Source organism: Mus caroli, chromosome 6 (assembly GCF_900094665.2).
Source record: "Mus caroli chromosome 6, CAROLI_EIJ_v1.1, whole genome shotgun sequence".
NCBI lineage: Eukaryota > Metazoa > Chordata > Mammalia > Rodentia > Muridae > Mus > Mus caroli.
Genome location: NC_034575.1, coordinates 93170119 through 93182086, shown reverse-complemented (window position 1 = coordinate 93182086; position 11968 = coordinate 93170119). Strand labels below are relative to the sequence as shown.

General features: G+C 43.9%; 2 protein-coding genes across 2 annotated transcripts in view; one reads left to right on the top strand and one right to left on the bottom strand.

Moving 5' to 3' along the window:
* Nucleotides 1-388, top strand: part of Lmod3 (leiomodin 3) — a 15721-nt gene extending 15333 nt beyond the window's left edge. Inside the window, exon 3 of the mRNA XM_021164138.2 lies at nt 251-388. Within this exon, the coding sequence (XP_021019797.1) occupies nt 251-388 (138 nt within the window). The remainder of the gene's footprint in view (nt 1-250) is intronic.
* A 4056-nt stretch (nt 389-4444) lies between these two features.
* The window catches only part of Arl6ip5 (ADP ribosylation factor like GTPase 6 interacting protein 5), a 23403-nt gene continuing 15879 nt past the window's right edge, over nt 4445-11968 (bottom strand). The window contains exons 2-3 of the mRNA XM_021164981.2: nt 8004-8221; nt 4445-5366 (exon numbers count right to left, since the gene is read on the bottom strand). Of these exons, the coding sequence (XP_021020640.1) occupies nt 5194-5366; nt 8004-8221 (391 nt within the window). The 3' untranslated portion in view covers nt 4445-5193. The remainder of the gene's footprint in view (nt 5367-8003; nt 8222-11968) is intronic.

The window sequence follows — 11968 nt, the reverse complement described above, 5'->3', positions numbered from 1 at the left end:
GAACTTAGGGACAGCGACAGACAGCATGCTGTTTTACAGATAAAAATGTGGGGGTGATAAATAATACAGTAATCGGCAGTTTTTACACACACACACACACACACTTAACCTGAGTCTCTTCAGAACCCTTCTAAAGGAGGCATGTCTACAGGATTAAACCCCTCATCCTCTGCTTCAGGATACTCTACCACCAGGCCCTGGTGAGCCAATCCATTCTCTTCCCTTGAAAGTCTTATGTTGCTCCTGACAGAACATCCATCCATCCTCCTACACATGCAGTGTATCTGTCCTCTTTGACTTTTCCATAGAAAAGCCCAAGACATCCACCATCTATGAAGGTCCTGTCCAATCTCCCAACCACATGGCAGGTCCTATCCCTTCTGTTTAAGCGTTCCCAACAGCTCCAAGCCCTTTCCTTCCCTCCTTCCAAGTTTCTGCGGTTCTTAGCATTATAGTTAGGAGATGCACAGAATTTAAGATATTGTAATAAAATCTCTAAAATAGTGAACTTTTTTTTTAAGTAATGAAAATACGGGAATTAGGAAATCAAGTTTTGGTGACTTTCTGGGTTCTTTGGTCTTTTTGTTTGTTATGCTTTGTTTTTCTAGACAGGGTTTCTCTGTGTAGCCTTAGCTGGCCTGGAACTTGCTCTGTAGACCAGGCTGGCCTTGATCTCGTGGATCTGGCTATCTCTGCCTCCTAAGTTTTCAGATTAAAAGTGTGTACTTCTTTTTTTTTCTTTTTGTACTTTCTGTTTTCTTACCTGAAAAAGAAAGCAACACCTTCCTTCTCTTCCCTTTTAATAATCATAGNTGATGTATTGCAGGCAAAGTGGGCTGGGAGAGAATCTCTCTAACGCAGCGGTTCTCAACCTTTCTAACGCTGCTGTGACCCCCCCCCTTTAACACAATTCCTCATGTTGTGACACGACCCTCCCCACTTCCCCGCCAGAGGCCAAACCTACTCCATCTTGGAACCACCCTCATCTTAAAAGAAAAAAGAAAGCCTGAGAACTTGACCTGCAGCTAAACCCAAGTACCAGGAAGGATCCCATGGCTTGCCCTTGGCCAGAGTTACTCCCTAGCTACTTCTTAGCAACAGTTAATCAAAACTTAGTCTGATTGTTTCAGATGCACTTTCAGACCCTTCCTGACTGTATACCTTCTTGCTTCAGAGCACCCACCTGTTGGCTTAATATAGGCATTCAGTTAGATGCTTACCAGGATGGAAACCCGCCCCCCACCCCCAACTTGCTCCCATTTTCCTATAAAATCTTGTCTCAATGAGAGTTCAGGGCTGCTTTACATTGAAGTCGGCTCTTTCATGGTCTTTTGGGGTTCATGAAATCTTTCTGGCACAACACTCCAACTATAAAATTAGTTTTATTGCTGTTTTATAACTGTAATTTTGCTACTGTTGTGAATTGTAAAGTTAAACCTGTGTTTTTGGATGGTCTTAGGCAACCCCTGTGAAAGGGTTGCTTGACCCCCAAAGGGGTCAAGACCCACAGATTGAGAACAACTGCTCTAATGGAACAAACTAGAAACAGTTCATCGTAGGAAGAAAAAATTATGAAAAAATTCTGGGCTTTCTGGTTTGATTTGGTTTTGGTTTTAAAGATAGAGAATACAAAAGTGGACACATTTATGTAGTTTTCAGCTAAGCAATTTTTTAAAAAAATAGCCATCACATAATAGCTTTGTTATCCCCTTCAAAAATGTTATTTTTAGCTGTGTGTGTAAGAGCATGCACATGCATGTCGTAGCATGGGTTATGGTCAGAGGACCCCTCGGTGGAATCAGCTTTCCCCTTTCCCCGTTATATGGATTCCAGAGATCAAATCAAGGTCAAGGGAGACACACAGAGAGAAAGCAGTTCCCACTGTGCTCTTTGTTTATCTACGATTTTAACTTGTTTTAAGAGGTNGGTCGTATTAGGGCCAGTGAGATGGCTCAACAGGTAAGCATGCTTGCTGCCAAGGGCTAACAACCTGAGTTCTGTCTCCAGAACGCACACAGTAGGAGAGAAGTGATTACCATACATTGTATTCTGACCTTCACATGAACAAAATAAATAATTGCAAATTTTAAAAATATGGTATTTATACACCATGGGTTTTTTTTTTCTGTTATTTTCTGTGATTGATGGTGTTAATTATCAACTTGACAGAATCTGAAATCACCTGGGAGACAGACCTCTGAGCATTCCAGCTGAGGATTACCTTGATTACATTCAAGTGGGAAGATCCGCCCACTGTGGGTAGCACCATTCCCTAGTTGAAAGTGGAGCTGGACGACAGCACTCATCACTTCCTGCCTCTGACTGTGGGTGTAGTAAGTCCAGCAACTTTAGGCTCCCATTGCGTTGACTTTCCCACGGTGACAGACTGTACCTTCCTTGAACTATAAACTAGCATAAACCTTTTCTCTCTTAAGTTACTTTCATGGTGCAGGAATCTTTGTGGAATAAGCACTCTGACACCAATGAGAGTGGAAGAGAGGAGATGTCACTGGTAGACTGAAGCCAGGACATCTTGTGAAACGCCTCAGTCCTGGGTCCAGTTTGTATTCTCATTTTAGACTCTAAAACAGCAACCCTGATTTTAGGAACTACATTAAAGGGTCACAGCATTAGGAAGGGTGAGAGCCACAGCTTTGAAACCACAAGGATGTACAGGGCAAGCAAGCAAGATTTTACAGAAGTGCCAGTCAGCAGGTTGGTAAGGACAATGTTTCCCTTGTTGACAACTGTCTCTCCAGGTCATTCTGTTCCAGGCAGCAATGTAAGTAAATCACTAAACAGATCAATAAATCAGTACCTAACAATTGGTCCTTTCTACGGTATCCTCTTTCATTAGGCGGAGTATTTTATCANAGCACCAGGAAGGGAGACTAAGAAGTCATCTTTCTGGACCTGATTACTGGCTGCTGGAAATTGCACTGAATACCTTTTTAAATTTCAAGCTATCATTTCCTACAAATTCATGACACTTGTGTCAGAACATATCACATTAAAATGGAAGGGGTTTATGTGGTGGGCACTCGCCTTTAATCCCAGCACTCCCGAAGCAGAGGCAGGTGAATCTCTGAGTTTAAGGCCACCCTGGTCTACATGGTGAGTTTCAGGACAGCCAGAGCTGTTACACAGAAAAAACATCTTGAAAAACCCCAAAAACAAATACAAAAACCCAAAGACCAAAACCCAAAAACAAAAGGGGGAGGTCTTAGTTAAGGATTTACTGCAGTGAAGAGACACCATGACAAAGGCAACTCTTATAAGGACAGCTTTTAATGGGGGTTGGCTTACAGGTTCAGAGGACCAGTTCATCATCATCAAAGTGGGAACATGGCAGCATCCAGGCAGGCATGGTACAGGGTAGGTGAGAGTTCTACATCTTCATCTGAAGACTGCTAGCAGAATACTGTCTTCCAGGCAGCTAGCTTGAGGGTTTTAAAGCCCACGCCCACAGTGACACATCTACTCCAACAAGGCCANACTTTCTAATTGTGCCACTCCCTGGGCCGAGCATATACAAACCATCACAGGGTATAAATGTATATAAACCTATAGCAAGTTTAAAAGATTCTGCCAAACTTCAGTTGTTTTTCTAGCTTCAAATAAACACCTATAATGGGTTTTATTAAACAGCTTTCAAAATACAAGGTAGAAGTATTAAGTTTTTTCAGTTTTTTTTTTCAGGCTATTGCCAAGTTTCTTGATATTTAGCACAGATATACATTGAATAAAGTCTCACTAAAATGCTTCCAACTTTATTCTTCCTACTTGGGTAATGCTACAGATTCTAAACCCTATCTGAAGCTCTGGGCTCAAGATAAGGCTTCATATTGACTGAGAGGCTAAAACACAAGACATCAGAGCTGCCATGGTGGTCATGGGTTATTTAGGACACACAGAAGGGCTTTGGGAAAGGTCCCACCAGTTATCCTTTCAATGTTAGGAAAACCTAAGTGTTTTCTATTTTACCTGTGAAATCACCAAACTGGCAAACACCCACGTGNCATCTATTTCTTAATATATGAGCCATAAAGGGGTAACTGTAGCGAAACGCATAGGCTCACGNCATCCTAACTCCAATGCTATTTATGTAAGTGTATGGCCACCATGCCTACTGTCAACAGCTTTGAGGTACAGGACCTGTTTAAACCCNTTTGGCTTGGTCCTCTAGGAAAGCTTTGCAGGCTCAAAAGCTCAACCTTGGTTGTCCTCTCTGAACTCCTAAGGAATTAATAAAATACATGCTCATTTCTTTCTTTCTAAATGCTCTCTCTCTCTCTTTCTCTCTCTCACACACACTCTTTCACACACACAAATAAAAACGATAAAAATAAATCTTAAAAAAAAAAAACCTAAACCATTTAAATATCATTATCTTGGATACCCTTTTATTGTTGTAGTAACGAAAAATGTGCCATATAGACAGAACTCAAGTTTGGTTCTATTTGTATTTATTCTTAACAAGAATAACAGAAGTTACAGAGTTGTAACCATCCCCCCACCCCCAACCCTACCCCAGGAGGTTGACATTTAGTTTGCAAGAAACACCTGCTGGTGAAAGCATATTACTAACCCTTTTAAAAATTTTTACAAAATTTAACAAAACATTGCCCTAAACAGCTACCTTCATATTCGTAAACAAAATATAAACAACTGGCTGACCCAGTTTCCACTGCACATCAAACAGGTGCCCAAGTGATAGCCTCTGGTTTTAAAACAACAAAAATAACACTGCTAAACTAACATACCCGANACATCATACTCTTAGGGGATTTTGGAGGGGATGTCAGACAGCATTAGAAACAGGCTGACACACAACATCCTCGCCTTTAACTGATCTTCATGTCCTCCACATTGCCTCCAGNCTCTACAGGGACTTCTTNCCTACCATAAGATGGAACTGTGGCTGTCTAATCCACACTTTTTCAAAAGCACACCGGACACTTCAGATACCACGGGAGAGTGGGTCTGTATTTTTGCAGTTTCTGAGGCCTTCTGTGGGTCATATCAGAGATCTTAGCAGTGGGCCTGTGCATGCATGATGCCTTGGAGAGGTGGGTGGTAAGACGTGCACCGTGCACCTTCTGTTTCAAAACCACAGACTTGAAAATGGNTCTGAACAAGGGGGAAAGTGCAACCNGATTCCCGCTGCAGGCCCCGTCACTGGGCGGGCTGTGCTTACTCCCTCGCTTTGCTGATGTAGTCAGCAAATTTGTTGATGTTCTCTTCCTGCTGTTCCAAGGCATCCAGGATGATGCCCATCGGAGTTTTCTTCAGGCCGATTCCCTCCATTTTATTTTCCAGCTTGTTCTTGAGGTTTCGAAGTCTCAGGGATGCGTGGATGAACATCACTGAAAGAAGTGACAGCATCAAATTATGTCAAATAAATAAAATTTCTATTGTTTTTGAATCGTGTGTGGGTATGTCTGTGTCTGTGGGTTTATGCACGTGAGAGCTGATGCCTGCAGCGGCCAATGGCATCAGGTCCCCCTGGAGGTGGCTCCTGGAGGTGGCCTTCTAGGTGGTGCTAAGCCACCTAACACGGATGTGGAGAACCAACCTTGGGTCCTCTGTGCTCTTAAGCACTGAGCCATCTCTCCAGCCCAATAATCCCCACTTCAGCCCCTCACACATATAGTAAACTGTGTCTTTTAGCTGTCAGGTCTGCTTGCTTCACTTATCCTCAGATGGTTACATAGCCTTTATATAAAGCTGCTTCCCAAGCCACACACAGACTGTTGTGTGTGTGGAAGAAAACACAGTACTCATTTGGAAGACCGTTGATCTGGCAGCCACATTCTTTTATTCTGCCCACTGAAATCCCTACCTTGCAAATGTTCCTTAAACAACATGACATTCAACACAATTGTTCACTGATGTGACTCCAGTCTGACTATGAATCCACTTGCCCACGGTTTCCCAGGAAGGACATTTTTTTTTTTTGCATTCTTGGTTTATCTGTACTTTGTTCCTTAAATGCCAGAATATAGGAAAACCCCACCTTTAATGTACTTCCAAAGAAGCATGTTTTCTGAAGGCGTCACTGGGAATGACCTGGCCTTGTTTACTATGAAATAGGTTCCATGGTCCTTCTTTGTGGACCTCTTGTCGCGGAACCTTAAGGGAATGGGATAGAGAATCTGTATTTTAAGACACTCTATGTGATCTATAACAGTTATTTGTTCCATGTACATACACAGCACCCAAAGAGCCTATTTAAGTAGGGCTGGGGAGTTGATGAGATGGCTCTGTGGGTAAAGTGCCTGCCTCCAAGCCTGGTGACCTGAGTTCGATTTCCAGGAATCACATGCTAGAAGAAGTCGTCCTCTTACCTCCATAGTTTCTTGGGCAAGATTATGTCTGGCTGGATGAAGGATGGATGGATAGATGGATGGATAGGTGGGTAGATGATAAATAGATGAAATTTTGAAAAATTAAAAATAAAGGGCAAGAAAATGACTCAGTGCATAATGTGTGAGGGCTGGAGTCTCCAGGACCAACCTAAAAGCCAGGTAGGCATGGCAGCCAGCCTGCAACCCCAGCACTTATAAGGAAGACACAGGAGATCCTCAGGACAAGCCAGACAGAGTAGCCAAGTGACTACTGCCTTAATCAATAAAGTAGAGAGCACTGGTGGAGGACACCTGATGTAAACTCTGGGCCTGTGTGCTCACCCTTACGCACATGGGAATCACACGTATGCATATGCACACATACATGTACTACATAATACATATATAAACAAAAGAGCCTATTATAAGCAAATTTCCATCCTACACTATGCACAATCCAGAGAAAGACTAGACGTCNGTAGCCTACTCTGACCTTTAAAGATACGGGCCATTTTCTAAGCATCAGGCACTTGGGGTACCACTGTTGACCCACAGAATCAGGCTTTCCCAGGGATATGGCTTAGAGATACATGTTTTCAAACAGTTCTTGAACAGATGTTCCCCGTGTATCAGAGTTTGGGAGTNACTGATCTTAGTTTCCTTGTCTCAGAAATAGGTGAACACAGCCTACTTAGGATGACNGATGATGCTCTGGTTTCCTGTAAATCTGGCAAGAGAAACAAATCGACTCTGTGATGTCTTTCATTCCTCTGGCCTGTCTCAGGCTCTCAGGCAGAGAAGGGACTGCCTTCTGTTAACTGTTAACAGGCAGTATATTTAAATGGGATCATTCCGGCACTAACTCATAGTATAGCAAGGAAAATCTGGGGAAACTTTCCCAAAGCTTGAACTTACTGGTTGATAGAGTGTATGTAATAAAGTGTAGGATTCATTTGTAAATATTTTGGGCTCAATCTGACAAGATCTCAGATAAGCAAACGATTTTATTTACTATTTAACACATGCATAGATGAAACATTTTCAAATGTAAAGGGACATTCTCTCATCAGAAAGGACACTAACATTTCGCCAGATCTCTGCTGCTAAGACCTGGAATTAGATCTCTGTTTCACTTCATACTGTTTGAGGTCTTAGAAAATAAGGTGTTTAGAAAATATCTAGTTTACCAGAATCACAGTATTTAGTGTTTATACCGTGGTCCAGCTACTTTTTCAGATATACTTACTTTTCTATGAGTATGAGAGTTTTACCTGGATGTATGTATATATGTAAACATGCATGCATACCTCACGCATGCCTGCTGCCTGCAGAGATAAGAAGAAGGTATCCCCTGCAACTAGAATTGTGGATGGCTGTGAGCTGCCATGAAGATACCATGCAGGTTGTACCAGTTCTTGCCACGTGACTGGGATTTGCATTTGTTTTGTTGAGTGATATCTCTGTGTAAGAAGAGCCACATGGCACACTGCAAGTGCTCACACATATCTATGGGAATAAGCAACTGCCAGGCTTTCATGTGCTGTCTTAGAAGATGCTAACACTGTTAGATATACGGAGGGGCTATGCAGTGCTCACTGGCCAACTTCATCTACATTTATTTTAATGAAGGGAGGCAAGGAAAGCAGGCTTACTTACACAGCAAGGGAAGAGTGATGCCGAACACAAAGACCATGACACCCCCGAACATGGATATAAGGAAGTAGCTGGCTAGCATGACCACCATCACGAAGGCCGTTGGGTACTGCTTCTTCATCCGGCGGAGGATGTCTTTATTGTGCGCTGCCCACACAAACCCCATGAACACCAGCACCACAATGACTCCTCCGAGGATCATGTTGAAGGGGCTCAGAAACCTGGGGTAGGAAAGCAGAGAATGGCTGGCTCAATGGCAGGTGGAGCATGGGCAGAGAAGGGAAGAGGAGGGGTGAAAACCACTGAGAACCCATGAAGTACTTCATCAACACCGGAACTTTAAAGCCCACAAGCTATGAGGTAGAAGAACTGGCTGATTCTAAATAGAGAAACAGCCTTCATAGTTAGAAACGGTGACACTTACAGCTGGACATGGCGGGCCACACAATCCTAGCACTTGGGAGGCTGAGGCAGGAGGATCATGAGTTCAAGGCTAGCTTTAGCCACATAGCAAGACTCTATCTTAACAACAACAACCCCCGACAACAAAACAGAATGTGAAAAATATGAAAAATGTGAAAAGAGGAAGAGGAGGGAAGAAGGGGTGATCAATAACAACAACAAAGGAAACAGTGGAACTAAGACCACCACAAGCAGTCTGGTGCCTACCCGACTTGCCAGGATATCTTACTAGAGCCCCACAATTTGAAGAGCCCATGTTTTTTTGTTTTTTGTTTTTGTTTTGTTGTTGTTGTTGTTGTTGTTGTTGTTTTCGAGACAGGGTTTCTCTGTGTAGCCTTGGCTGTCCTGGAACTTACTTTGTTGACCAGGCTGGCCTCAAACTCAGAAATCCGCCTGCCTCTGCCTCCCGAGTGCTGGGATTAAAGGCTTGTGCCACCATGCCAGGCTAGCCCATGTTCTTATAGTTGCATTGTGTTTAACTTTCATACATCCTAGGCACTACTGCACACCAATTGCTTTGTTCTTTTTTTATTTACTTTTAGCACTGTTTCATGTTTAGTAGAAATAATGAATGAATGAAGTCATCTATCCATCGGTAGGGGGATCATACAATGGCCTCCATGAACAAGATCCTGTCTACAGTCATATTTCTGTTTGGACTACACAGTGCTTATTGGAGTATTTCTTTGAATCCTATAGAAAAACCACAAAACAAAACATGGGGTAACTCCTGCTTCAATTGGAACAAGAGAATTCGATCACTCTGAGCCCACCTTCTATTTTGGAACCCAGCAGCTGGAATACCTTCTCCCTGAGGCTGAACAGAGGCTCTCCATGGAGCCCAGTCATCCCTANCCACCACCGCTTCCTTGACATGAAAGCCCAAAGCAAGCTGCTGATCGCAGTAAGTGATCTAGTCCTTATGCCCCACAGAAACATTGGTTTATGGTTTCTGACACATACACACAACAACCCCTTGATTGAACTTTCCAGCAGCCCCAAGCATCTTCAACATAGGTTGTCAACTCAGAAATCCAAATATATAGCCTCTAAATTCACTGGTCCATGAGACAAAGGTCTTCATCGGAGGACAACTGTCACTGACTTTGGATAATGCAGGAAACACTAGGAAGAAGAAATTTACCACAAGTGTTTTGTAAATGACAAGGACCCAGCACTGTAGTCTTCCCCTCCTTTTTTTTGGGGGGGGGGGAGGTTTCGAGGCAGGGTTTCTCTGTGTATCCCTGGCTGTCCTGGAACTCACTTTGTAGACCAGGCTGGCCTCGAACTCAGAAATCCGCCTGCCTCTGCCTCCCAAGTGCTGGGATTAAAGGCGTGCGCCACCACTGCCCGGCTTCCCCTCTTTTTTATGGAGATAGATTCTCACTACATAGCCCAATATTGTGGTTTGAATGAGAATGACCCCCACAGGTTGATATGTTTGAATACTTGGTTCCTACTTGTCAGAACTAATTGGGAAGGATTTGGAGGTATGGCCTTGTTGGAGGAGGTGTGTCAGTAGGCGGTGGGCTCTGAGATTTCAAAGGACTCCAGCCATTCTTAGGGCACCCGCTTTCTGCTTGCCAAACCAAATATGGGCTCTCAGCTGTTCCTCCTGCCGTGCCTTTGCTTTGCTGCCATGGACTCCTAACCTTCTGAAACGGCAAGCCCAATTTAAAGTTTCATTTATAGGCTTCCTTAAGTGAGAATTTTGGTTTCTTTAAACATTCAGTTATATGAATATGCTTTTGTTTAAATGCCGGGTGTGGGATGAGAGGCTGCTTCCCAGCAGGTGATTGTGATTTGCCTTGTGCACTAGCAGGGGTGTGATCTTTGCCAGTTGTAGATAGTCTAATTCTGGGGACTCTGGAGAAGGTATACATGGGAGAGCTCCAAGAGGGCCTGGTGTGGCCGCTGCTCGTGGCTGCTGCTCCTCCCCGCTGCTCCCACCCCAGTTCATCCTGCTGCTGTTGCTGCTGCTGCATCTGCTGTTGCATTTGCTATTACTGGTTTGTTGGGCTGCTAGATATAGTCTGATGACAGATCGGACTTGCCACAAGGAACCCAATTCTAGTCAGCAGGAAGTAGCCTGTTGAGGTCCACGCCCCCTTTCCCCTCTAACCTTCTCTCTCTCCTACCTAGTGTTGGAAGTTGGAAGGAATCAGGGTGGAATAAGGGTTGGAAGAGTGATAGACATAAAAGCCCAATAACTAGCTAAAAGAGCACAACAGTTGCCTTTATCGTGGCGTTTATCACCACTATAGAAAAGTAACTAAGACACCCAGGTTGACCTCGAAACCCACCATCCTCCTGCCTCAGCCTTCCAGGTACTATAGTTACGTATGTGCACCACCATTTCCAAATGAAAATTCCTTCACGTTTTAGCTCTGATCCTACTGAAACACCAGCTATTTGAGTAGGGAGTGAAAGTCTCTTATCCTTGCTGCCAGGTGGTTGGAATGAATGTAAAACTGCTTAGAAGAAGCTTCAGCTTCTCCACTTAAAAAAAAAAAAAGCAAAGAATCGCTGGGTGTGGTGATGCAGACCTTTAATCTCGGCATTCGGGAAGTGGAGACGAGTGTGTCTCTGTGAGCAGCAGTGTGTCTCTGTGGACAGCCTGGTCTACAGTCTGAGTTCCAAGCCAGCCAGGACTGCATAGTGAGAGCCTGTCTTTAAAGCAGAAAAGGGGAGGGGGAGCGTGAGCATGCAGAGAATTAGACAATGGAAAGAGTAGTGTACTATAGCTTAAACACACTACAGCCTCTAACACTTANGAATGCAGTTCTGGGACCAACTGCTGTTCTGAGCCAGTCTCACCACAGAACGTGGAGACTTTAATCTGTCACCTCCAACCAGGACTCTTAACCTTCTCAGAAAAGGGGAAACACAAGCCCCAGCTAGAAAATACAGGTGCCAGCTTAGGACAATCATCATGCCGAGCTACTTCTGACTCAGGGCAAGACCATTACAGCCTCTAACCATGACAAGCTCCAACTGCAATTACTCCAGGACACTGTGACATTGAGCCACTGCCTGCCTGCCTGCCTGGAAATTCACTCCCCTTCTGGCATGGAAGCAGCCCCTCTCAGAGCGGCTGTGTGCAGATGGGCTCTCTCTACTGCCTTGCCCTCTGTTGATGTACCAAAGTGTAGCTAATGAACTGTGTGTCTTCCTCCTTTTGTCTTCAGAACATCCATTCNCACCAGTGCCATCCCCGCCAGGACAATCACAGTTGCCTATTTCACTCAAAATCCTTGACAACACTGAGACCCTGCAAGCTTGAGAAGACAAAGGTAATAAACAATCTTGCCAAGACTGAGATATATCCACACTGGTGGTGTATGTGTGAAACACTGTTAGGAATAACCTATGTGAACAATGCTTTACTGGACTGGGATATATATATATATATATATATATATATATTGCCCAAGCTACCCTTGAACTCTGTCTTCCTACCTTAGCTTCCCTGGCAGCTGGGATTACAGGTCTGCACCACCTGATCT